Below are 24,713 nucleotides of genomic sequence, written 5' to 3'. Positions count from 1 at the left end.
ATTAGAGATTGCAGCCGTAGCGCAGCGGTTGTTGCAACGAATTTAGCATAATCAACATGTAGCGCAGCGGTTGTTGCAACGAATTTAGCATAATCAACATGATGCTTTCTTGTGCCTTCACTTGCTGTTGCACTTGCCAAATTAAAAAGCTCCTTGGTTGCCTGGTTCTGGCACTGAGTACTTTAAAAAAAACATCGAATTACTACAGTACATGTTGTTTTCATCACCATGTGACTCGTGTGGCGATCGCAAAATATTAATGGCGATAAAGTATGCTGGTACACTTCAGTTTTGGCGCCCTCGGACCTTTGATAAACTTCCAGATATAATTCTCCTTTTGCCAAATAAACTCAGGTTTCTACGCTGAAACATGATGTATTTGCAAATCCTATATGGTCCACTCCCGCGAAAGCGGGGTGCACACTGTACTACCTGTGAGATTAGATGACTTCACGGTTTGGATGACACTCAGTACAACTAAACAATCAAAATGAGAGGAGCTGGGCTCTTCACGCAACTTGGCTGAAGTAGACGTAGTTGTGGGAGCCAATGCCATTGGTCCAGCGGTGACTTGACTCAACCGTCCACGTCAAGAGCACTCTTGCCTTTGGCGTCCAAGGTTCATTTTCAAATCTGCGTAGTTCACCTCAGTCGAAACCAACTCAAGAACCGCAATAATGCTGCCAGGTCTCACGGACCGATGGGGTGCGACGCTCCAAGTGCTGCTACCATCGAAGTCGGAATCTGCCAGTGCATCGGCTCGAAGAAATGCACTGCAGGAGCTCAAGGAGGTCGACGCCGTCCGCATTTCAGCCTCTGGAAAAAAAAAGGGCAGCAAGACGCGATACACAGTCGAAGTGTTCATGGTTCCTTCCACCTCTTGCTCTGGTATATCAACTGCATCGACGGAACCCGCAGTGCGAATTGAACGAGAGCAATCCGACTTTAAGGACGTTGCTGATGAACTCCACAAAATCGTGAGCTCTGCACACTCCGGCAAGCGCTGCGAACTCTGCTCGGCGATTCTGAACTGGTTCGTGCTTGGTGAAAACCCGGATGCAGTGATGTTGATGTTCGTCAGCAACGAACGCATTGCTCGCAAACTCACAAAATTCCTTCAAGACTTGCTGACACCGACCATTAAGTACGCATCTGACGACATTCAAGGCGGCTGCTCTGGTCAAACTCTCATCCCGCTAGCCGTACACAAGTTCCTTTTCAACACACCTGCGACGTGTGCTAGTTTCCGGCGCTTCATCAATTCAATTTAAATGACTTTTTACCAATTCAAAATTTCCACTATGGCACAGTCTGAGCCTCTGCTTTAATCGAAATATCGTCTTCATACTCCAGTACGAACGGTCCTGGTGTCGGTACCAACGGTGCTGGCGCTGGTTCTGGTTCTAGTACAGGAACCATCACCGGCGTCTCTGCTTGGTTCCTTTGAAAAAACTCAGCAAAAAGAGAATTGCAGTCTTCTGAGGATCGAAATTCCTGAACGTGTGGTCTCATCCACTTGGAGAGCGAATTCCCGTGTATGTTATTGCGATGTCGGGAGTCGATCAACAAGATTGCACCGTAATCACGGCGGTGTCGAATGCAACGACCTAGTGCTTGGTTGAGTGCTCGAAACGCTTGCAATTTGTACCACCAAGAACCGTTCACCAATCTCCGATCATCACGTGATTTGTTGTCCTGGTACTCGCGCTTTAACGATACTTTGAGATCCTTGAAATTTGGGAACGGAATTCCAACAGCAAGCACTGCTCGCGCGTTGTCGTCGGAGAAATCGATACCTTCACTTACTTTTCCACGATAAACAGCAAGGAAAATCGCTCCGGTTTCTCGTGGTTCAGAGTTGCCATTGATCCATCCACTAGGTACATCGCGGGTGGCAGCATGCTGGGCAATAATATTCTTGTACTTGTCAAGTAGTTCGTCAAAATCTTTCCCACCCTGGCGAGGTTCACTAAACATTTTCTTGTGTTTTTCAAGCTTGGCCCAGATCCCCGTACGCTCCCATCGCGCCTTCAAGATGCCCATCAGCGCATACGACGGGAAGAACATGAGAATTCCACCTGGAATCATCTGGGCATACTGCAATAACAAGTATCCCATCGAGTCTTGATACTGGAAATTCTGTTGATTCTTGTAAGTTGATAATAAATCGACACCTCCCGGTCCATTCATAAGTGCGCCGACAAATACTTGCTTGCGCATGTTCACCACATGGTTAGCTTCTAGACGAATCGGGAACTCCACACCAAGTTCCCCAGCGAATGAATCCATAGGACTGAGTGTTCCCGATGCGAGGATCACACTGTGTGAATTGCGCGCCACCTCTGCGAACACCACCGCTGCACTTAGACACCAAATACACAACTTTGTGTCAATCACTTCTTCTCCTTCATCGTTTAGCCTCATCTTTTTGGTAATCAGCAACTTGAAATCGTCTGCGTTCTTGCCATTGTTGCTGAACATGTACGTAGCCACGGAAATCAACCTCGTGGCAGTGTTCAAGGCACTGTTACTCAACAAAAATTTCTTACCCGGGGTAGCTAGTTTCAACTGTTCATGTTGAGCGATCTCTGCGATGTCAGCGTCGGACACTTCAATTAATTTGCACTGACACAGTACGTCCAGTGCATCCTCAGTGCTCCACAGCACATGGCAATCATCATCGTCTACGTCTTCGGGATCTCTTACCAATTCTTCGTTAACTGTGAACCACGTTTCGACAGAGCTCAACATATGACGCACGGCGTCGTAAGCTGGGGGCTGATAACCTTCATCTTCTTGCCAAATAACGTCGTCGAAAGACTTAATAGCACTAGACAGCATATTGTTGGTGATCTCAAGGCTGGCACCACTACGACACGTGTCTTCAACGTTGTGGGCTTCGTCCAGCACCACGATGGAATTTTGCAGGGAAATGCCGACGGCCTTCCGGATTGACGGATCCAGTATGTAGTTGTATGGACAGAAGACAACATGTGCGGTCTCGAGTTCATTCTTGGAGAAGAAGTACGCACACTCCTCGCAAGTTGAAGCCAGCTTGGAAATGTCTTCAATGTCCCATACTTGTGGCGATTGGGCACGTAGCCGACTGAAGCTCGTTTGGCTGTACTTGCATCCGCCTTCATCCTCCATGTCTCCTGCCATGCGTCTTCGCTCCTTCTCTATCCGCAGCTCCTGACATTTTTCATTCACGAACATCGGCTCACTATTCACATCTTCATTCACACATAGTAAACGCTTTGCAGCCAATACACAAGATTGCAGCTCTGTAGACCCAGGAATTGCTCGCATGTACGAAGCCGGACAGCTTTTCAACTCGTCCACCGCCTGTGTCAGCTGAGAGTGCGTTCGCGAACAGAAAAAAAATCTTCGGAGGAACAGGCGGCTCGTTACTTTTAAGATCACTAGGCCCGAACGCAGTCTCGTCTTCACCCTCCTGCTTCACTTGTTGCGATTGTTGTTGACTCTCCTGATACAATTCCTGAGTCTCTGGCGTCGTCGGCAGTGCACTCTCTTGTGTGCTGCTGGCGGTAAGATCAATAACATCCACAGCAGCAGCTCCGTTCTCTCGTTTAAACCTCTTAAGACTGCGTTGCAGGAGGCCAAAGGCGTCGTCGTCCCAGCCTGTAACCTGGTTTATTTGACTTTGGTTCTGGTTCTGCTGTTGCTGCGCTCTAAGCTGCTGCATTTGCTGTTGTTGCTGCTGCTGCACTCTCCTCTGGTAGTATTTAGCCATGGCTTCCTCCATATAATCGCGCTGGAACGTGAGGCATGAGCTCAGCAGCGCCAGCGTCTTGCCTGATCCCGTGGGAGACTCCACCAGCGCGTGCTGCTTGCGCTTCAGTGCCGACAACGTGCTACTCATAACGGCTAGCTGCGCTGGGAACGGGTTCTTACCAGCGGGGAAGGCTACGCGATGCCCCATGATGAGGACGGAGGTCTCGTCCGCTGGAGCCTCCATGTTCGATGATTAAGTAAAAAGTAACAATAGCGCGGGAATTGCGAATTTTGTCGAAATGAAATATTTGCAGTTTTGGCGGGAAAGCATGAACAGATGAAAGTTGAAGTTGTACGGCAGATAGATTCGCTGTGCTACGACATTTACCGGTAGTTTAGTCGCTGGACTGCTTGACCGCATCATCGAGGATGGAAAAGTAAATTTGCGGTTTCTTCTGAGTCTTGGCGTACAGTTCTTCGGTAGTGTGGGCCAGACGCAGCATCGTGTCCTCTTGCCAATGGGCGGTCTGGAACTGGATGGACATGGGCAGTCCGCGCGAGTCGTAGCCGATCGGCACAGCCACGCCCGGCACGCCGATGAGATTGCCGTAGACGCTGAAGCGGAAGATGTTGCCCAGTTGAGCTGCGTTCAACTCACCAACTGCAAGAGCCTCGGCTGGAATCTCGGGGGCGGTGATACCGGTCGATGGCGTCACGAATGCGTCCACTTTACTCAGTACATTCTCCTGGAACTGACGCAGAGCGAACGCGCGAACGCGCTGTGCTGCGAGGAAATCCATGGCCGTGAAGCTTCGGCCGAACGTCAGAATGAGCTGCACTTCCGGAGACATCTCGCCGAAGCGCTCGTAGTACTTGTCCAGATTCTGAGCAAACTCAGACGTAATAGTGATGGAGTGGGCGACGTGAATGGATGTCAGGTGGTGCAGCGGGGTCTCCACCAGCTCCGCTCCACGAGCCTTGAGAGCTTTAAGCGTCTTAGTGACGGCCTCCGCGATCTCAGGTGACGAGTGGTTCGTGTAGTCGCTGAAGTAACCGATGCGAACACCCTTGAGCGAAGACGTATCCTCGAACGAATGCAGGTCTACGGGTGGCTGAGTCATTCCGCGAGGGAAGCTAGCTTCGTCTCCACCGCTCATAATAGCGTAGCCAATAGCAGCATCACGAACAGTACCTGCGATCGGGCCAACGTGAGCAACTGATGGACAGTCTGCTGCAGGGGGAGGGATCCGTTGGAACGTGGGCTTGATACCGACTACGCCACACATCGAGGAGGGGACGCGAATAGAGCCACCGCCGTCCAAGCCCAGCGCCAACGGCACCAGTCCTGACGCTACAGCGGCAGCTGAACCACTGGATGATCCACCAGTGTAACATTTCGGGTTGTATGGGTTACGGACTGTGCCGTAGTGCATGTTGTAGCCTGTGACACCCGAGCCGATCTCATGCATGTTGGTTGTGCCCAAGATGATCGCTCCAGCTGCACGAAGTCGAGCAACCGGCGGATCGTCTTCCGTTGCAGGCTCCTCTTCATATCCTAGGAAGGACGTCCCAGTGAACATGCGGTGGCCCTTGATGTGCACTTCGTCCTTGATAGCAACCGGTACGCCATCCAGCACACCCAAAGGTTTGCCGCGCGCATAGCGTTCCGCTGACGCCTTGGCCTGCGCCAGAATTTCCTCGTCGTGTTTCTCCACAAACAAGTTGAGAGGATAGTCACTCTGCTGGTTCTTCTCAACTGCAGCCAATAGCGCTTTAGCCACTTGTACAGGCGTCACCTCGCCGGAGGTGTAGCGTGACGTGTAGTCGGCGATACTCCAGTGCTTGAAAGCGTCTGTACTCTTGCTCTTCGTTGCTTTCTTGCTGAAATCCTCGAGGGATAGCGGTCCTTCTCCTTGTCGGAAGTCGCTCTGCTTGGGCTCCAGGTACGGGTAGTATAGAGGCAGGTCGGGGATGGAGGCCGCGAACTTGCGGGCCTCAACGATCTTGTTGTCCTTAGCCAGTTGGTTGCACAGGATACGGCCCAGCACGGGCAGGCGAGCCACATAGGCCAGTGCCAACAGTGGCTGACCGTAGAGCACAGGCGCTGACAGATCCGCCAGGTCATAACCGCTACTGGTTGCCCATTGCTGCTTAAGTGTCTCAAGTGGGGGGAGGTCCACGCGGTCGCCCAGCATCAGCAGCGCGCTGGACAGCAGCACGACCGCCGCCACAGCCACAGACGTTGACACCATTTGAGGAAGATTACGAATTGACGCAAAGCTTCAACAAATCCTAGTGTGGGGCACATACATTACCTATTTTATTGACTAACAGTCAGTAATGAAGGTATGTTGTCGACGTCAACCAAGAACTTCACGTGAAAAGTTTCAGCTAACGATTCTCTGACGATGCCGACGCTAGCGCCACCGTCTTCGTCGCTCTTCAGCTCCGTCGTCTCGCAGGCCTCCGGTGTGCAGACTGTACGAGAGCGTCTGCTGTCGACTGCGCCTTCTATCGGAGAAGTGGAAGACCTTGACGATACCGAGACCGTCGATTTGCACTCTCTATCGTCGTCCACACACTCTGCTTGCGAGTCCTGCGCCCAATTGGAGACGGACTTTGCAGGTGCCGTGCTCTTTGTGGAGAGCTACCACGGCCCGCACCGCATTTTAACACAGGAGAACTCGTCACCTAGGAAGGACTTGTACGCCTATTATCAGCAGGCTACGACTGGGCCGTGTCCGACAACCACACCGCCCGCTGGACTAAGCAAACTCGAGCTGTCCAAATGGTGAGCTTTAAACCTGGACTTGTTGGCCAAATTCCAGATGCTAACTAGGTGGTGTTTGTGGCTAAACAGGGAGAAATGGCGCAACCTTGGCAACATGACGCGCCAGGAAGCCATGAAGCGCTATACGACGGCATTGGACAACCTGGTTGATGACTGGCGTCGCAGCGCCAATTTGCGCAATGCTATGGACACAAGAAGCAGCTCAATGGGGGCGAGTGATGCCTCCATTGTCCGGTCGCCGTCTGATGCGGGTTCTGCCACGCCTATCCGTGTGCAGAGATCTACTAGCATGCTTGAGCGCTTGCCCCGCATCTACGATGAATTGGGAGAACTTCAGGAGCGCGTCGAGGATGAGGCCAAGAAGCGCGAGGAGCTGGAAGAGCACTTATTGCACTTCACGCGCGACAACCGCTCCATGTTAAATGAACAACTCGAGCAGATGGAGCAGATCCGCAACAGTTTGGTATCGCTGGTCAAGAACCTGGAGGACGATGTTGTCCAGCACTCGACCGAGCTGCAGCGGTTGACGCTGCGTCAACAGGAGGTGGCTGTACGCGCCGAGAACTCAATGCTGCTTGCAGTGGAAGCCCGTGTGCGTCAGATCTTCCTGGTTGTGCGGGGCTGGGTTCAGAACCGCATGTTCCGTGCCGCGCTCATTGTGCTTGTTGGTGTGCGCGTGTGGCACTTCCTGCGTCGCCGCCGCCTCCCTCAGTTCCTAGCACAACTTCTCATCCGCTGGTTGGCCAAAGTGTCGTCACTGGACGGTGGCAACGCGCCGCAGCTGGCCAACTCTGCCGCATCTCGACGCTACGTGTAGCCTAGCGTTTTTCTCTTCACTATTTCCTTGTCCTCATTACGGGCATATCTATTGTGCATGTTGCCGTGTGTCGTTAATGTATTCCCAACCTTCATGTTCCCAACTTTTTGTTCCCAACTTTTTGCAAAGCCAAAGTGAAGTTCAGGTTGAAGGCGTCATCTGGTGCAGTTTTTGCTCGATCGCGGAATGTGTCACAAATACTTGCATACTCAAACCAAGTGATGGTCTCCCCTCAGGCTCATTTGCAGATCTGCCCCAACATCGACACCATGTTCTGTGGGGAGTGTGGTCACCGCTGGGAACCCGATGAGATCGCGAGCGCGCGCTTCTGCGCAGAGTGTGGAGCTCCACGTGAAGATGTCCCGCCTCCTGCTTCGGCCCCTGCGCCCGTGCCAGCGTCCACCTCCTCGTTTTCCTCCTCCAGCTCGAGCTTCACCTCCTACGCAGCTCCTGTGTCTACTGCCACCTCTTCCAGCTCCTACTCCACGCCTAGCTACACGTCGGCGCCTTCGAGTGCGTCGGATTCATCTCCATCGACTGCGTATTCAGCGCCTTCGATCGCTTCGTATTCGGCTCCCTCGACTTCGTCCTATTCTACGCCCGTGACGAGCTCCACTCCGAGTTATGCTGCGCCACCAAGCTCTGCAACTTCGAGCACAAAGTGCACGCAATGCGGAGAAGCATTCGGCGACTCTACCGCCTTATTCTGCGGAGAATGCGGCGCTCATCGTCCCTCGGCCGCCCCAGCAGCTTCACCTGCCCCTGCAGCTGTACCTAATGACGACGGGGGAGATTTGTTCGGCGTGGCCTCCACGTCGTACACTGCTCCTCCGTCAACTTCACAACCGATGACCTCGACCTTTGCGGCGTCGGCCAGTGTCCCTTTCAACCCGTCGTATGCTGCTCCTGCGGCCTCGGCTAATGATCCGTACGCGCCACCTTCTGCAGCGGCACCTCCCGCTGCCTCTCCTGCAGCTCCGGTGCACGACCCGTACGCACCGCCTGCTGCTTCGCCTACGTACGATCCTTACGCGCCGCCACAGACGCCTGCCGCTCCCGTTGAGCCGCCTGCTTCCGTGAATCTGGAGGCAGCGGCCCCGTCAGGCAGCAGTATCAGCACATTGCTCGCGAATCTGTCAGTGAGTGCCAAACCCGAAGGTGAAAGAGATGAACCCGATGGAAAAGGTGTCGGGGTGCATATTCGACAGGTTGTTCGTGCTCGAAACATGGATTCATTGAGTACGAGACTTGAGATCTCGAACGCTGTGAAGCGTAACCGTACTAATCCCCAGGAACGCACCGAAGGCTACAACGTGACCAAGGTGAACGATACTATCACTGTGGTGCAGAACGAACGCGCTGATCCGGTCGAGGAACGCTATTATAACCAACGTACAATGCCGGATAACGGCGAGTGGCTACAGATTCTGCGCAAGAACCGACAGGCTGGAACCAAGTTCACGGACCCACAGTTCCCGCCTGACGCGTCTTCGATCTTCCGTGACGCGACTAATCCGAAGTACCCGCACCTTCAAGAGTACATCTGGAAGTGGAAGCGCGTGACGGACTTTTTCAACGAGACGGCGTATGTGGAGATAACTATGTTGGATGACGACAAGAAGCTTGTGTGCAGTATGTCTATCAAGAACCCAGCTGAGGCTGAAAGCATTCTGGAGGTGATCCGCCAGACCCCGACGTCCGTCGACCCGCAGTTTTTGAAGATTGCCAAGGATGCAGTGACCACGGGTGTCACGAAGCGTAAACGCGATCATCTGCTGCTTCTCACGAAGAATATGATTGTTCATATGAGCGAGTTCGTGCAGGACGGACTACAGCGCTTTGAACTCATGTGGGAGAAGAGCTTGCTCGACCACTACAAGCCTCTTGCCTTTGCTAGCGTAGGAGAAGGATCCGGCTATCGCGTTGATGGATCGGAGTCTGGAGTTGTATCACGCGTCTCGGTGTTAGTGCCTGTGTACTTCCGTGCTCAGGGTACGTGTCTCTTTGACCGTTCGCGCGAGTCCAAGGCTGCTAGTCGTATCTCCGGTGTTGGCATTAGTCCTGGTGATATGCGTGTTGGAAGACTGGCGGATGCGTATGTGTTTGGTGCGCTATCAATTTTATCTACGTCACAGCTTGCGTTGTCGCAGGTTTTCCCTGAGCTGAGTGACGACTTGGTGCGCCCCGATCGGGTTGAAGTCGGCACTGCTTTCCCGAAGGAACAGCAGTATAACGAAGAGGGAGTGTATGCTGTGCGCTTCTGGCGCAACAATCGCAGCCGCGTGGTTGTTGTTGATGATTACATTCCATGTAGCCAATATGGCAAGCCGGTGTTCGGCTCCTTCACGGGTAGCAACGGCAAGTTTGAGATCTGGTCGTTGCTGGTAGAGAAGGCGTACGCGAAGCTTCACGGCGGATACGAGACGATCGTCGGTGGACAGGAAGGATATGCCTTACAAGACCTCTACGGTGGTGTTCCTTCTCGTTACAAGTTGCAGGAGAAGTGCCCGAACGAGGAAGTCGCGTGGCAAGCAATCAGTAGCGCTCTTCAGGCTGGCTCCCTTGTGGGTTGCAGCAACGAAGACATGGCCGCTGAATTGCCCACAGGACTTCGCAAGACTGATGCCTATGGTCTCATGAAACTGGTGGAGCTGGATTACCAGGGTGAACACACTCGTTTGGTTCAGTTGCGCAACAGTTGGGGCATTGGAACGCACCAGCAACGTGAGAAGTGGAAAGGTTCATGGTCTAACGAAGATCCGAAGTGGCACAGCTTCTCCCGTATGCAAAAGGTGGAGTGTGGTTTCCAATTCCGCGAGGACCACACGTACTGGATGGATTTCAGCGCTTTTTACTGCTTCTTCACGACTATCATCGAGTCGCGTAACCTGTACAACTTCCGATCCCTTCCGGATGGACTTGGCAACCCGGTGTCTCCTAGTTTGAGTATCCACATTGTGTCAGGGGAGTGGAATGGTATTACGAGCGGTGGACGCGATGCTATGCACTTGAACCCGCAGGTGCAGCTCTTCTCTCCAGCTACAAATGGCTGCAACCTGATCGTCCATCTGGAGCAGCCATCGCGCCGAATGAAGATGGAGACGGAGTACACTTCGTACATTGCACCGGTTGTAGTGAAGAATGGAGAGCGTCAGCAGCGCAAGATTGACCTCTCGCAGGATGTAGTGGCTACGGGTACCTTCATTTCGAACCGTAGCTGCGTTCTGGAGCTCCCGTTGATGCCAGCTGATGGCGGCAAGCCGTTCGTGATCATTCCAGCGACCTATGATGGTCATCTGCCGTATCAACTGGGCTTTTCGATGACACTCTTCACGTCCAAGCCGACGGCAGTGGTGCCAGTCTCGGACACGGGTTCGCTGCCTGTATGCTGCATTTGTCAGAAGGCGCTATCGGGCACATTCCGTACTTTCACGCACGAGCAAGACGGACAGAGGAAGGTCGACCGTGTGTGCCAAGGCGCTTGTGTGGACGCGTACCGTGAGCGTAATACTCCTGTTTGTGTGGACTGCCACCAGCGCATTGAAGTGGTGGAAGGCCGATTCTCGGGCCGGATGTTCACTCTCCCGGACGGCTCCAGTGTACACGCCGAGTGCATTGACGCGTACCAGATCCGTACGTCGGAAAAGTGTATCCACTGTGGTCACGCGATTGCTGCCATTCCTGGTCGTTTTGACGGCAAATATTACCAGGTTAACGGCGGCAAGTGCCATGGTGAATGCATGGAGGCGTACCAGATGGCCACCGCCCAGCGCTGCGTGCATTGCGGTGAGCCTGTGATCAAGCTCGCAGGAAAGTTTGACGGTCGCTTTTACAAGATCGAGGGAGAGCGCCTTGTGCATTTCGAGTGCTGGGAGCAGTACCAGCAGTCGGTGGCACCTAAGTGTGTGCACTGCGCGCAGCCAATTCTACAGATCCCCGGGCGGTTCGATGGTCGTTTTTACGAATTGGCCAGCGGAATCGGCAAAGTTCACTTTGAGTGCTGGAACGCCTACCAAACGCTCGCGAATGCGCCGAAGTAAGCAAAAGGATACGATGGCTCGAGAGAAGAGCCCAGACACGATCACAAATCATGTTAGCTGCAGGAAGTAGGGTATTGGTGCCTGCTAACTTTTGAATTGAACAAAACAAAGACGACTACAATGAGCAACCGGAGTAGTAGTTTAGCAATGCACTTGTAGTAGTAATATGCATGTAAGTATAGTAATATGCATGTAAGTACTACTACTACTTTTGCTCCATAGGGTTGAAGTTGCCGAATCAGATTTGGTCTGACTATGATAATTCTCCGATTTCAATTTTAATTCTGATACTTGCCAAAATCAGACTGAATCTGATTCGGCAACAAATTACAAATATCCGAAAATCAACAAATTAATCTGATGCTTATCAGAGTCAGAATGATGTTTGCTCTTTACAAAAAAAAAGATAAAGAACGTTGAAGTTTTTTTTTGCACTGAACAATATTATAAAATGATCAAAAGTGGGCCGAAACTAATGCGCACTTTCGATACAAAGTACTTTTTTTGCTGTAAAAAGTGCTCATAGCTTATGGCCCACCATACTAAAAAAAAAGATCAAAGTCGGCCATAAGCTATGAGCACTTTTTCGATACAAAGTACTTTATTGCTTCAATTTGAAGGTTTTTGCTTCAACTTGAAGTAATGTTTTTGGAAAAAAATACAGTACTGTTTTACGTTAATGCAAGAAATTGTCAAATTGTCTTAAAACTGAACAAATATCTACCGGACGTTTCTAGCATCCGCTGCCACCAGCAATGCGCAGGCAGCTCGTCGAGTCGAATAGACTCAGGATGTTGGTCATGAGCGACCAGGCCAGAGCGAAGATGAGAACGCAAATGGTCACGATACCCATGATCTTATTCGTGGCGTTGTCGCGCTGCATGCGGTGAAGCTCTTCTTTCTGGCGAGGGAGCAGCACCACGAACACGATCGCGAGAAGGTTAACAGCGTAGGCAATCAAGTAGGCGTACGTGACCTGCGAGCGCACGTGGTGGTCGTCCTGCTGAATGTACTCGCGCTCAATGTCGAAGTAGCCGTCGACAGACTTGGTGATCACCGTCCCGAACGGGATACCGACACGCTGCGAGGTCACAGCCAAGCCGAACAGCGTGGCCTCGAAGTCTTCACTGTCAACCTCGAGCATGAACAGAGCGCCGACGAAATCGGTCGCGGCGAACGGGATCTTCTCGAGGAGTGGAACACCAAGCCAGAACCACTGACTACGGACAACATCCCAGATCGTGAACATCGTCGGAAAAATATCGAGACACACGACAAGAATCTGAGCGAAAATGATGATGTAGCGCCAGTTCCAAGCAAGACCGTACTTCTTGATCAAGTACGTTCCGAGCATGGTCAGGAAGGAAGCAAGCATAGCCGCGATACCGTTGTTAATGGGCTCAACGCCAGCCCACGTGCTTTGAATAGCGTTCGCCGAAGTCACGGAAATCATAGCGAACACATTGTAGAAGAAACGAAAAGCGATGTACCGGTAGATGGTTTTACGCTGAAGCAGCTCGTAGAGGAACGTGAAGACCGACTTGGACGGACCGGACGTGACGCGCTCTTCCTGGATGCAGAACCAGCAGAAGGGCAAAACAATGATCGACATACCGGCGCAAACGCCCATAATTGCGTTAAAGCCGACCGACCACGAGAAGGTGCCACCGTAGTCTTCGCTGTTGAGGCCCAGACCGGTGAAGAAGGCTGAGACGACCGCGAACCAATAGAAGACAACGTCACAGTCACCCATAGCGGTACCGCGCTTGTGGGCAGGCTCCTGCTGCGAGATTTCAATCATGGTACCGTTAAAGCCACTGTACGAGAGCACCGTACCAAAGTTGGCGATCATCATCAGGATAATCATCTTGATACCGCGGTTGGGAGCGTCCGTGTCGATCGTCGCAAGCTGCTCGGGGGTGAGCTCAGCGGTGTCCAATTCGGCAATGGATTGGTCGCCGTAGTACGGATCACCAAGAGGCAGCACAGCCATGAGGAAGCACGACACGAACGTCATTCCCCATCCTATCACCATGTACGGGCGGCGACGGTAGCCGAAGATCGGGACGGTGTCCGTCAGCATACCGGTGAACACACGAAGACTACGAGGGAACTGGATGAGAGCAACGGCCGTAGCAACTAGAGTCGCAGACATGTGGAGGTAATTGTTCAACACGGCGTAGACGACACCACTGATGGTGCTGTTCACGATACCGACACCAGCCGAATGGGCAGCCATGCCGAAGTTCTCCCACGAATACACCGACACGGAGCCACGAGGGGCACGCAGAGCACCGTTCTCATGCTGGCCGAGCGAAATGTCATTCTCCGCATAGGGCGACTTGACTTCCGCGTAGGAATTCTTCTTGAGTTGCTCAGGAGCCTCCATCGCGCTTTGGAGATTGAAAAATGAGCTTCACCGAAGTCTGGCATCTCGGCAGCGATGAGCGTGCAGATGACTGGACCTGCTCGCATTGCATCCGACAACCCCACCACGAGCACAGGCGCGATGTGTAACGCAGGATGACCCGCGCTGTACCCGAACGCGCGGATTAACCCTCTAATCTCCGCAGAGAGGGAGGAACCTCTTCCAAAAGTGTGACAGACCAAGTTGTAATTGTCGGTCTGGTTTTGCAAGATAAAACCCGAGGATCATCAGATTTGCCCTTCTACACAAATCCAATCGGAGAGGCACCATTATGCTAGTCGTGGCAACAGAACACGAACGTAAGTACATGTAATTGACAAGAGAGACTTTTTGTTTAAGTATGCGGGGGGTGCCCAAAGCTACAGAACTGATCAGAGCACTTGCCACGTGAAGATCATATATGTAGCTTCAAAACCACTACGAGGCGGTGGTGCAGGCTAAAGTGCCACGAGGCACTGCTTACAGAGCATCAAGTGGTTGTGCTTGGTTGTCCTGGTTTTGCTGTTCGATCCCGTCGAAACTAAAAAACTGTACATTGAAGGGCACGCGTAATAGCGGTGTGATTGGATCGAGGCACGCGCCAGCCTCCGTCTCTCGTACTGTATCGGCGCTCACGCTGGCGAAGCTCAGCATTCCTCTGGTGCGGCTGGTCACTAGCCTGGAGCATGCACCGTACTGGAGCATTCAGTCTGGTGGAGATCGTCAGCAAAACTCGTAAAGCAATTTGGTAGTAAATGTTTTCTCCTTTGCTTGGAAAGCAGCACCACTCTCGTTTCAAGCAACGATCCGGCTAATGAAATGCTCGGCATGACTTCAAGGCTTGCTGTACGCTATTGTATGTGGCCCGAAGTAAGCTTAGGCTACTCTTATGCAGAGGCGCTTTGCATGTAAAAGGGCATCGCTGAGCTCCATCCACTTTTCATTTCCGGGATTTGATCTGAAAACGATTGAAAAATCGAGAGGCACGCGCCATCGTTACCAGCTGACAATTCTGAGAACCGTAAGGATTCATTCATGTATTGCCCATTTGACATGAAAACTTTCCGTTGGTGCATTGCATTGCATCGCATTGCACGAAGCAGTCTGCACGACACCTTTGCACTACGCGCCGCGCTGCACACGAAGCTGCGAGCACTGTATGTTCAGACGGCTCGTCTTTTCTAGTCGTACAGTACGAAAACTTTACATGTGTACATGTCGTTGGGTTTCCTCCTAAGCAGGTAAGATCTGCCGACTTGGTGACATATCCACTCTTCCAGCAAGAGGTCGGTTCAATTACGTTTACTTTTTCTCGAACCCTCGCCGCGAGGGTGGCGAGGTTTGCTGTAGCTAAACCTTAGCATCCCTGGGGCACCACTGACTGTGAATTATGTGTACTGTAGATGTACTAATACGTACACTAGCAGCGACCTTCTCAGCTGAGATCTATTCGTTGAGAAGTGTTGCCAGCACAATGATGGAAACAAACTCACGTGGTATGAGTACAGATTTAGTAGTGTCATAGTCACCCCGCAAGTGTTCCAGCTGATCACCTCATTTATCCGAAGGCGCCCTTGCAGCAGTTTGCGCAGGATCGGACCAGCTTGGTTCATCCGCGCAAGCTTACAAATGTTTTTATAGTCGTATCCGTCGATTCCCGCGTCGCTATGACTGAAGAACGTCAATTGAAAATGATTGGGGAAACTGTGTGCACCTTGAGGTCTGTTGGTAAAACCACTTACTGCTTTAATCCTGCAGGGAAAACAATGTACAGACACTCGTATCCGAAAAAATATATTTTCCAATTTTTGGCAAGAAACCTCGATTTGAAAGTACTGCATGTCTCAAAAGGTTTTGTACAAAATTTGCAGTACAATTTTGAGACCGGAGTAAACAGTTTTGTGGATCGTCCAACTGCCACATTTCGTTCTTCACGTTGGGACGGCCATGAGCACGACGCAGCAAGATGCCGCTGCGGCGAACGCCAACCCGAGCGGCACTATCAAGACCAGTGTGTCGATTTACTTTCCAATACTGGGAGCGGGACTGATACTCTTCGAGTGTCTTCGTAGACGCTTCCGTCGCGCCTACGACACTCGTCGCCAAGAGGAAGATATTTTCAACGTATCCACCTTGAATACTCGACGCGATGGGCTTTTCCGTTGGGTTCCTGCGGATTTCCGAGTGCCAGACGATGACATTTTGGAAAGATGTGGATTGGACACTTTGACGTTCCTTCGATTCCTGAGACTTGGTCAGAAGCTGGCACTATTGGCTGTAGGGTGCTCGGCCGTGCTGTTCCCGGTATACGCAACAGTAGCGAAGCAACCGAGCAATGGAGAATCTATTGACCCAATGACGCGGATCTCCATGAGTAATCTACCTGAACACAGTGACAGACTGTGGGCTCCTACAGTCGTCGCGTTCGTGATGGCGATATACGCAATGAGACTGTTGGTCAAAGAATACAAATTGTACGTGCAATATCGTCATGAAGTGTTAGGAAGAATGGAGGCACCGCAGTATTCGGTGCTGGTCAATGACTTGCCACTGCATCTACGAACACGCCAAACACTGAAGAAATATATGTCCACGATTTTCCCATCGTCGATCCGAAATGTCTATGTGGCACTGGAATGTGCCACATTGGAAGCGCTGGTAAATCGACGCGAAAAGGTCCGTGGAAATCTTGAACACGCATTGGCGAAGTGTGAACGATCACGCAAGAGACCGCGACATCGAGAAGGGAGATCATGGGTTCGGATGATGATGTGTAAGACCGGAAGTCGAGGTTACGAGGTCGATAGTATTGATCACTATCAGGACCAATTGGCGATGCTAAATGAAGAAGTAGCGAGAGAGATTCGAAGTATCGACGACGCTCAAGCACAACTTGCTATTCAAGTGGAAGAACAGGAACGTGAAATGGGGAGCTTCGACGATGATGACGAGATGCAATTGTCTGAAGGCAGCTGGAAAAGAGCGGCAAAGAAATCAAAAGTAGACGGTGACCCGAAGAGGGCCCCATTGATAGATCGTAGAGGGCGAGCAGAACAACTGCGAAACAGTTTTGGAGGTGCTGAAGATGATGATACTAATGAGAAAAAAGCGCGCCGACGCGAACGAGAAATGAGTCAGGAGGAGCGTGAGCAGATTCGCAAAGACCGCCCCATTCGGGTGATGAGGCGAGCTGCATTTGTTTCATTCTCATCACTCATGTCAGCGCAAGTTGCGCAACAGACACTACAGTCTGAAGATCCTGAGTGCATGACTGTCGCGCCGGCACCGCATGTGGACGACATTAATTGGGACAACATTGGACTCCGCTACCGCACTCGAGCTCTCGGAATGCTTGTGTCGTCCTTGATTTCGGCCACTATTGTGCTGTTTTGGACGATCCCGACTGCATTTGTGGCCTCACTGGCCACTGTTGAGTCACTTCGACGCGCACTTCCGTTCTTGAACAGAGCTTTTGACGAGTATCCGATTCTTCAAGACATTTTCAAGCAGATCGCACCATTGGCTCTTGTGGCGTTGAGTGCATTGGCGCCAATTGTGTTCAAATTCCTATCGGGTAGAGAGGGCCACCCGTCGAACACTGAAGTTCGTGCTGCATTATTCTCGAAATTGGCGTATTTCCAGTTGGTCCAGATCTTTTTCGTGACAGTGGTTGTCGGAACCATCTTGGATAGTCTCAAGGAGATTTTGGATCAGCCGAAGAAGCTAGTGTCCATGCTAGGTCTCAGCATGCCTCAACAGTCGACATTCTTCATCTCATACGTGATCGTGCAAACGGGTTTGGGCCTAGTTTTGGAGTTGCTACGTGTAGTTCCGCTGATTGTGTCCGCGCTTTATGCCCTTTTGGCTCCGAAACACACGCGACGTGAGCGCAATTCGCCATGGTTGGGCCTGCGTGATATCGCCAAGACCGATCCGTTTGATCCAACGAACCCTCTTGCCGATTGTTTTCTGGTTTTATTGGTCACGCTGACGTTCGCACCGATCGCGCCTTTGGTTTGTTACTTTACATGGTTCTTTTTCTTCATGGCCGAGATCGTCTATCGCCGACAGGTACTTTGCGTGTACAAGCCAATGTGCTTTGCGCTGGGGGCCTACTGGCCACGCATGTTTAAGTTTTGCATTATCGCTCTCGTCGTTGCACAGCTCACGCTCATCGGAATTTTGTCACTCAAGAAAGCTACCACTCCCCCGATTATTATCATTGTGCTCATCGTTATCGTGCTGTTGTTCAACTACCACGTCCTCACGCTCTATCCACCGGTGGCCAAATATCTGCCGTTGACCGACTGCGTGCATCTGGACACTGCGCGAGGCCTCCGTGATCCAACAGCACCCAAGTTTTTCTTCCTGGATAATGTTTATCGGCAGCCTGCGCTGAATCAACGAGTCCCTATTCGTGCAGACTATCGGATGCTGGTGAATGACTACAACGACGAAACAGCTTTGACGTCGCCCGAGATCCATTCTGCTGAAGACCAGCATTTATTTACGAGCGTTGTCTGAAGAATGGCGAGGCGAAGGGACGACTACGGTAGTTTTGATTGCAGAAGAACGGATCAAGCGAAGCAACATTAATTTTGAATGCACAAGTTACTTTATGACTAAATGTTGGCGCACATTTTAGCCGCTTTTCTGCGTGCATACTCGCCCACCCAGTCTTGGTCTTCAATAAGTGCAGATTCCACATCGATGAGCCACAGCAGCGAGCGACTGATACGTTGCAAACAAGCTTTAGCCTTTGCTGCATCAGCTCCTGTAACCTGCATTTTCAGGTCGGTCACGATCACATTGCGCAGACGCTTTTCAATCTGCACCTCGACTCCAAATTTTTCTCGTAATATGGGCACTAGCAAAACCTGGAAACCCGATGCAATCTCGCCTGAAAGTCCATAGAGATATAGAGGACGACGCTTTCCTGTGCCGCGGATAGCGTTCGTAAGCCAGTCATGTAGTCGCATTCGTTTTGCCTTGTCAGTCGTCCAGCTGTCTACTAGACGACGCAGAATGGAAAAGCAAATGTGTTCAGCCTCAGCTTGTTCTTCTTTGGTTTGGCATTCTGCCGTATGATCCACCAAGGTTTCGTACACTGCTGCCGAGTTTTCCCACGAGGTATCGTCACCTTCGGATAGTAAGTCCTCACGCTCTTTTTCGCAAGAAAGACACTGGCGTCTCAGAAGCGTCTGCATCTTTTCCATTCGCTGAAGCAAGTCGGCCTTGTCACTCTCGGCAGCGCGTCGTGTTGCACACTCGTATTTCCACTGAACTCGAAATCGATGAAGTAAATCTTGCAACACGGATACTTGCTGCTCCAGGAATCTCATTCGCGAGCTAGTTCCATAGCCCACTGGACCAACAGTGCCGGTAGCTAACTCAGTCTGGCTTTGGCATTCTACTGGTGCAGACGTGAACAAGCTCGCAAAGCTCGTGCCACCTTGTGGAGTCTTCTTCGGTGAGCGAACTGTCCTTGAGATTCCATCCAGGAGCTTGAGATTTAGCACTTGTTGCCCGAGATGATCTAACTCAGCAACAAGGCGGTCATTTTCATCGCGAAGACTGAAGCGTTCTTCCAACGCTGGATAAGAAGTGTCAGCTGGTAATACTCCAGGTGGCGGTGGGACTGAGGCAGCTACTCGTCTCCGATTCCTGTCCGACAGTCGGCGAGGTGAACTTCGTGGTGATACGGGTATGTCGTCATCTGCTCTGGTGGTCACAGATCGCATCTCATCGCGTTTTCTGGCGCACGGGTCGTCCAGAGTTTGGTAGATCTCGATTGTGTGGCGTAGACTTGCGATCAATTCGCGCTCCTCTTCACGCTCTTCGGCGAAAGAAGCAATTTCACGAGCTTGCTCCTCCACCTTTGCACGAAGTAGCTGCACTTCTAGGTCAGTCTCGCGTAGCTGACCCTGAAGTGGCTTAAGCTCTCCAATTTGCTTGTGAGCACTGGCAAGCTCCCTTCCGAGTACACTATTGCGTCGGTGTGCTTCCTCATACTTGGCTTCAACTTCAGAGTCATTTTCTAGCACAGTAGGCATTGAATTCCTTCGTACAGCTGGAACGAACTCCTGCTTCTCTGGACTACCACCGCTGTGTGCTGGTGAAGGCTCCTCGGACGATAGGGGTTCATCTGCAGGAGGGATGGATCCTATCGATGGATCCAGTTGTAGCTGCAGTTTGAGACGTGGAGATGAACGCTTAGCACGTCTCTTACCAGGTGATCGACGGCTTGTCTGGGCTTGGTGAAGTTGGAGCTGCGTCTTCAACTCGTCTATCTGCTCCTTGGCCTTGCTAAGCTCCGATAAGACGCCCTGATTCTCTCGGATGCATTCACGCAGATGATCAGATAGTTGTCTTTCCTTCTGCTCTTTCTCGGCTACAAGGCGAAGCAGTTCGTCCTTCTCGCTCTCAATTTGCGCACATTGCTCCTGTAATTGATGCAGCTCCTCGTGTAGCTGTGCATTCTCCTCTAGAAGGCGGATTCCAGCTCTAGCTGCGTGTTCAAGCTCCGTTTCCTCGTCATCCTCGCCTTCTTCCTCACTGTCTGGGAATGCTCCGGGTGCGTCTTCCAGCTGGGATTCCTCGGCTTCTACGACGACTTCAGACTCGGAAGCTGCGCGAGCAGCCTCTACGCTGTGCTCACTTGTCGCTGATCGAGCCATAATGCGTGCAAAGAGGGTCTCAGCAATAGGAGATCTTCAGATTCAGCCAAAACCACGCAATGGTCCATTCAACAACGTCTTATTATAGACGAGTGCGGAGACTGCCAAAGATCTTGAAGGGACGCTAAAAACGGATGTTGAAGTTGGTTGTACTGTCATTTGCCAAAACAATTTTCTTTTTAAATTTTTTTGGGGCAAATATTGCAGGCAAATTTGAAAACTAAGTTTGATGCGATTGAGGCACATGTGCTGTCATCGCCTAAATACCGCAAGTTAAGTAGTTATGGTGAAGAGCAAGTACTTACAGTTTGGTACTGTTGTTGCGCTTGCCACCACTTACAGAAACAAAAAAAGAGCGACCTTCGCTACTGAGCTGGATCACAGCGGGACGATAGTTCGGGTACTTGGTAACAACCCACGGGTCTTTCAGCCACAGACGTAGGAAAGCCTTCCTTCCAGGAGCATTTTAAAATTTTCAAGCACACCAGCAAGTATTAACTCCCAAGTTGAAAGATGATATCCCGAATTTTTGAGATCTGCGAGTTATCTGGCCATATTTTGATAGCCGAGCCACATAGGGGAAGGTCGGACTCCGACTCGGAGCCATACGAAGCAACCTGTCACAGCCGTCTGGAACGTTGTCGCACTCAGGCGGTTCCCTAAGCGGACGTTGTCCTATCACCATGGGCACTGGTGTCTGCGCTAACCGTAAAGTGATCTCATTCCGTGAAAAGCAACCAAACTGCTGGGGCAACTACAGAAATCATGGGCAACAAGAGTAGTCGTGTGAGTTCACCGCTGCAAGCGAGATCGTACTCGCGACCGTCTCCTTGCGGCCGTCCATCGGGGTCTCTCTACTCAACTTCAGCAGTGTCTCGTACCAAGGACCCAAACTACGGTGCTCCCAGCCCCGCCGAGCGCGGTATGCTGTACTGTAAGACCAAAAACACGACCCCGGCTCCATCACCCTCTACGATGTACGGCAAGAAGTCCAAGACCAACACGAAGGCTGCCCCGACACCAACCTCACTGTATTCCAAGCCGTCGGCAGCCTCCACGCCCACACCGACGCCGACGTCTCTATACTCAAAGAAGTCCAAGGGATTTCTGACGCGGGGCTCTTCACGATCGTCCATGTCGCGATCGAGAATGTCATTATCTGGTACTTCGTTCGGACAGCCGTCACCTTTCGCAATATCAGGAGCCTCTGCCAGCTCCGCGCATTCGCGGTCGACGGTGGTGGCCAATGGTTCACTGCAGACGCCGATGACCTCGTGTGTTAAGTGCCGGATGCCGTTCGGAAACTCCACTGCCGCCTTCTGCCGGGACTGTGGCCACCCACGACCGACTGGTACCGTCGCAACAGCGCAGCGAGTGAGCGAGGGACGCGACTCGTTCGGAAAGCAAGCTGTTGCGTTTTAGATCTCGTTGTGATCGAGTGAAAGTGTTTATGACATACTAGTAGTAGTTTATGTATTGGAATGGCATGTCGGCGCGGGCAACAGCTCAAAGTGAAGATACTACATTCCTTCAGAATACAACAAGAACTGTGACACATAACAGCAATATTTGTGTTTCTTTGTAGTCCTTATTTCAGAAGTATGACCTTATGGTTTTAACCAGCCAAAATCATTGCTTTTTTTTTCGTTTCTGAAATGATGGAGGAGTTCCTGGCCGATCTACGCGAGCTGGATGAGACGCAGGAACGCGTCGAGGCTGTGAGTGACGGTATGATGCGTGTACAGCGCTCAGGCGACGCGTCACAGGCGCGGGAAATGGTGGAGAGCTGGATCCAGGCACTGCGAGCCAGCGATTTCCAGTCGGAGCGCGTGGCGTTCCTGTATGTGGCCAATCACGTGCTGCAGAAGACGCTTTTTGACGAGCTGGAGGCCAACAAGACGCCTCTGTTCGTGGACTTGTTCAGCCAGCACCTGGAGGAGGCTGTGGCTCTCGTATGCAACTCCCCAATGGACAGACAAAATGTTACGCGACTTCTGGAATTGTGGCACGAGAAGAAGATTTTCTCGGACGTTCAGGTGCTTAAGATGTGGCGCTGCACAGGTGAAGATATACCTGAATTTTTAGAAGCTGCAGCTGCTGCAGATGGAGGAGCGGACACCAAGCAGGGCAATCTGATCGGCAACGACGTCGATATGGAGGAGCTACCTGACAACCAGGACCCAGCGGGTGAGCTCCACCACGTGCTGCCTATGAAGCTTAACTCGCACTCGGCCAATCCGGTGCTGGATGTTCTTAAAAAGATTGATCACCACAAGACGGCGGTGAAGTTCCTGGATCAACATATCAGAGAGAGACACCAATTTTTGCTCAAGGATACAGCTACGAGGTACCAGACCGCAGCAGATCTTGTTGCGGACAGAGCGACGGCGTCCTCACAGATTAAACAGAGAGCGGAGGATTGTTTGAGACTGGTGAAAGTGCGCAACGTAAGTGACGGGAGAGAATTGGTTATGCTCGCGAGCACGGCGATTAACTGTTCTACTGATGTTGTAGAAATTCATCCGCGAAATGGGAAACTTGAAAGCGGAGCTCTCGGACGCTATTGCCAATATGATCGACTACGAGGTAATGGTGTTGGAAGATGTGTGGATATCGTTTGCAACATACTGAATGTGGTGTCTCAATGGTAATTACAGGAAGAGGCCGCGGCCAAGATTGAGCAGAAACTCGAGGTATGACGGGATCTTTTGTTTGCAGTCACGATATCTTCGTCGTATTGACTTCCTATATTGGTGAATCTTTTGCGAACTACTGTAGCAATGTGATGAGATCGATTTGGGGCTCATGGATGTGACAGATCATCAGAAGCAGTTTTCTGAAGAGGTAAGTAAATTGTGGGAACAAAACAGATGACAAATTGTCGAACTAATATCGTTTCTGGATAGTGGTCACGCGCACGACTGGTGAGTCTGGAGCGCCGAAAGCAGCGCGAGGAGATTCAGCGCCAGAAGGATGAAGAAATTGCTCGTCTACATCAGGAAGCTATTGCCGAGAGCGCGATGCATGCCATGAATTTGGAGGCGGATATTAACTCCAGTTCGGCATCAGAGCTACAGTTGCTGTCCAAGGAGTTTAAGGACCGCCCACAGGAGAAGGATACCAAGACTGACAACGAAAACGAGCTCGTCTGGAACCCGTACGTGATCATCATGCTTTAAAGCAATTGATGACGGGAAAACTGACTAACGATCTCGTGAACTGCATAGGATTCGCAAAGAACTGGTACCGCTCCGAAGTCTGAACGTGGACTGGGAAGACTGGCGAGACCATTAACAATGCTGCTGCAGTTCGATTTAAGTTTTCCCCTTCATCGTATGTGCAGGTGCAGCAGAGCAGCAAAGAGTAAGATAATTTGATGATGCCTCTTATCGAAACACCTAACTTGAAAACCGCTGTAGGTACGCTACTTTCCCTACTGATCACGCACAGCATGGAGAAAGCTTTGGCAGTGTACTCTAAACGCTGCTTTATTCAATAATTATCGTTTACTTCGAAGAAAATGGTTTTGCGGCTTCGCGGGAGGCCCTTACTTGGCTTTTTCCAGACCCCTTGAACTGTTCCCACGGCAGATCCTTCGCTAATACAAACAACTTCAGCATAAAAGAAATGACGACTCGGCTGAAGACCTCGGTGGCTTCCATGTGTGCGGTGGCTTAGCTTTCTCGGCCACGACACAGCAGAAGAATACAGGAGCGAGCATCCACGCGACAGCCTTGTCAGCCAGCCCAGTATCCTCTGTCTGCTCTTGTATACCATGAGTGCCGCCGATATCTTTCTGCCGAGGGAGTGAAGGTGGTAACAGCTCCATTCGGTCGAGTTCGTTGGTGAACTGTGCACCGGGCGTATACATTACAGCAATTATAGCTTTTGGGCGAGCGAGTGTTAAGCGTTGAACGATGACCGAGATTCGTTTAAAGAAGCGCATGAAAGCCAGCAGCCGACGAAGGAGATTCGAGTGTGATGCGTTGGATTTGAGCCGTCGACGTGGCGTGATGGAGGAAGGGTGCTTGGACATTTGGACAGCAGCAGAGATTTTTCGTCGTTGTGGTGACAATTGTATCGGACGCATCCCTGCACCAGGTGTCTGCAAGTGGTCGGAATGAATAATGACCGCCAGGTGCGAGCAGGTGGAGGTGCAGTATACCTGCTCATTTATTTTCGGATGATTTGATGAATCTTGGTGCTCGTGACGAAGATAGTTTATATTACCAGAACATTCCACTCC

At 51.4% G+C, this 24,713-nt stretch overlaps 11 protein-coding genes across 12 annotated transcripts in view; 6 read left to right on the top strand and 5 right to left on the bottom strand.

Moving 5' to 3' along the window:
• Positions 1-358: 358 nt before the first annotated feature.
• PPTG_12600 (hypothetical protein) lies at positions 359-4,047 on the bottom strand. The gene has a single exon (XM_008909723.1). It carries the CDS (start codon positions 3,307-3,309, stop codon positions 1,300-1,302), a length of 2,010 nt encoding a protein of 669 aa, XP_008907971.1. The 5' UTR covers positions 3,310-4,047; the 3' UTR covers positions 359-1,299.
• On the top strand, positions 678-1,271 carry PPTG_12601 (hypothetical protein; the record flags this gene model as incomplete). Its single annotated transcript, XM_008909724.1, has 1 exon — positions 678-1,271. One exon carries the CDS (start codon positions 678-680, stop codon positions 1,269-1,271), a length of 594 nt encoding a protein of 197 aa, XP_008907972.1.
• Positions 4,014-6,020, bottom strand: PPTG_12599 (hypothetical protein). Its single transcript, XM_008909722.1, has one exon. The coding sequence runs from the start codon at positions 5,985-5,987 to the stop codon at positions 4,131-4,133; it is 1,857 nt and encodes a 618-aa protein (XP_008907970.1). The 5' UTR covers positions 5,988-6,020; the 3' UTR covers positions 4,014-4,130.
• Positions 6,021-6,064: 44 nt separating this feature from the next.
• On the top strand, positions 6,065-7,446 carry PPTG_12598. Of its 2 annotated transcripts, XM_008909720.1 has the most exons (2): positions 6,065-6,526; positions 6,596-7,446. In XM_008909720.1, the coding sequence occupies exons 1-2, from the start codon at positions 6,144-6,146 to the stop codon at positions 7,341-7,343; spliced, it is 1,131 nt and encodes a 376-aa protein (XP_008907968.1). In that variant the 5' UTR covers positions 6,065-6,143; the 3' UTR covers positions 7,344-7,446. The 2 variants fall into 2 exon arrangements, with proteins under 2 accessions (XP_008907968.1, XP_008907969.1); XM_008909721.1 differs by having other exon boundaries at positions 6,065-7,446.
• A 104-nt stretch (positions 7,447-7,550) lies between these two features.
• Positions 7,551-11,535, top strand: PPTG_12597 (hypothetical protein). Its single transcript, XM_008909719.1, has one exon. It carries the CDS (start codon positions 7,565-7,567, stop codon positions 11,381-11,383), a length of 3,819 nt encoding a protein of 1,272 aa, XP_008907967.1. The 5' UTR covers positions 7,551-7,564; the 3' UTR covers positions 11,384-11,535.
• Positions 11,536-12,057: 522 nt separating this feature from the next.
• Positions 12,058-13,772, bottom strand: PPTG_12596 (hypothetical protein; the record flags this gene model as incomplete). The annotated part of the gene is made up of 1 exon (XM_008909718.1): positions 12,058-13,772. The coding sequence occupies one exon, from the start codon at positions 13,770-13,772 to the stop codon at positions 12,117-12,119; it is 1,656 nt and encodes a 551-aa protein (XP_008907966.1). The 3' UTR covers positions 12,058-12,116.
• Positions 13,773-15,703: 1,931 nt separating this feature from the next.
• On the top strand, positions 15,704-18,479 carry PPTG_12595 (hypothetical protein). Its single transcript, XM_008909717.1, has one exon. It carries the CDS (start codon positions 15,738-15,740, stop codon positions 18,312-18,314), a length of 2,577 nt encoding a protein of 858 aa, XP_008907965.1. The 5' UTR covers positions 15,704-15,737; the 3' UTR covers positions 18,315-18,479.
• PPTG_12594 (hypothetical protein) lies at positions 18,264-20,558 on the bottom strand. Its single transcript, XM_008909716.1, has one exon. The coding sequence runs from the start codon at positions 20,465-20,467 to the stop codon at positions 18,413-18,415; it is 2,055 nt and encodes a 684-aa protein (XP_008907964.1). The 5' UTR covers positions 20,468-20,558; the 3' UTR covers positions 18,264-18,412.
• A 674-nt stretch (positions 20,559-21,232) lies between these two features.
• PPTG_12593 (hypothetical protein) lies at positions 21,233-21,889 on the top strand (the record flags this gene model as incomplete). Its single annotated transcript, XM_008909715.1, has 1 exon — positions 21,233-21,889. The coding sequence occupies one exon, from the start codon at positions 21,233-21,235 to the stop codon at positions 21,887-21,889; it is 657 nt and encodes a 218-aa protein (XP_008907963.1).
• A 233-nt stretch (positions 21,890-22,122) lies between these two features.
• Positions 22,123-23,761, top strand: PPTG_12592 (hypothetical protein; the record flags this gene model as incomplete). The annotated part of the gene is made up of 6 exons (XM_008909714.1): positions 22,123-22,914; positions 22,982-23,053; positions 23,125-23,160; positions 23,246-23,311; positions 23,374-23,624; positions 23,695-23,761. The coding sequence occupies 6 exons, from the start codon at positions 22,123-22,125 to the stop codon at positions 23,759-23,761; spliced, it is 1,284 nt and encodes a 427-aa protein (XP_008907962.1).
• A 109-nt stretch (positions 23,762-23,870) lies between these two features.
• PPTG_23304 (hypothetical protein) overlaps positions 23,871-24,713 on the bottom strand; it is a gene marked incomplete at its 5' end in the record, with an annotated part of 1,057 nt that continues 214 nt past the window's right edge. Inside the window, one exon of the mRNA XM_008909713.1 lies at positions 23,871-24,572. Coding sequence (XP_008907961.1) covers positions 24,081-24,572 — 492 coding nt within the window. The 3' untranslated portion in view covers positions 23,871-24,080. The remainder of the gene's footprint in view (positions 24,573-24,713) is intronic.

The sequence above is a fragment of the Phytophthora parasitica genome (assembly GCF_000247585.1).
Source record: "Phytophthora parasitica INRA-310 unplaced genomic scaffold supercont2.35, whole genome shotgun sequence".
Taxonomy (NCBI): domain Eukaryota; phylum Oomycota; class Peronosporomycetes; order Peronosporales; family Peronosporaceae; genus Phytophthora; species Phytophthora nicotianae.
The sequence above is the reverse complement of the archived record's forward strand: the minus strand, read 5'-3'. Positions and strand labels throughout refer to the sequence as shown.

What these genes read in the sequence shown, in the direction of transcription:
- PPTG_12600 (XM_008909723.1), bottom strand. Translation starts at nt 3,309, where the DNA reads ATGCGAGCAATTCCTGGGTCTACAGAGCTGCAATCTTGTGTATTGGCT.
- PPTG_12594 (XM_008909716.1), bottom strand. Translation starts at nt 20,467, where the DNA reads ATGGCTCGATCAGCGACAAGTGAGCACAGCGTAGAGGCTGCTCGCGCA.
- PPTG_12599 (XM_008909722.1), bottom strand. Translation starts at nt 5,987, where the DNA reads ATGGTGTCAACGTCTGTGGCTGTGGCGGCGGTCGTGCTGCTGTCCAGC.
- PPTG_12595 (XM_008909717.1), top strand. Translation starts at nt 15,738, where the DNA reads ATGAGCACGACGCAGCAAGATGCCGCTGCGGCGAACGCCAACCCGAGC.
- PPTG_12598 (XM_008909720.1), top strand. Translation starts at nt 6,144, where the DNA reads ATGCCGACGCTAGCGCCACCGTCTTCGTCGCTCTTCAGCTCCGTCGTC. An exon ending in AAACTCGAGCTGTCCAAATG is followed by an intron (nt 6,527 to 6,595) that starts GTGAGCTTTAAA and finishes GTGGCTAAACAG; the next exon opens with GGAGAAATGGCGCAACCTTG.
- PPTG_12597 (XM_008909719.1), top strand. Translation starts at nt 7,565, where the DNA reads ATGGTCTCCCCTCAGGCTCATTTGCAGATCTGCCCCAACATCGACACC.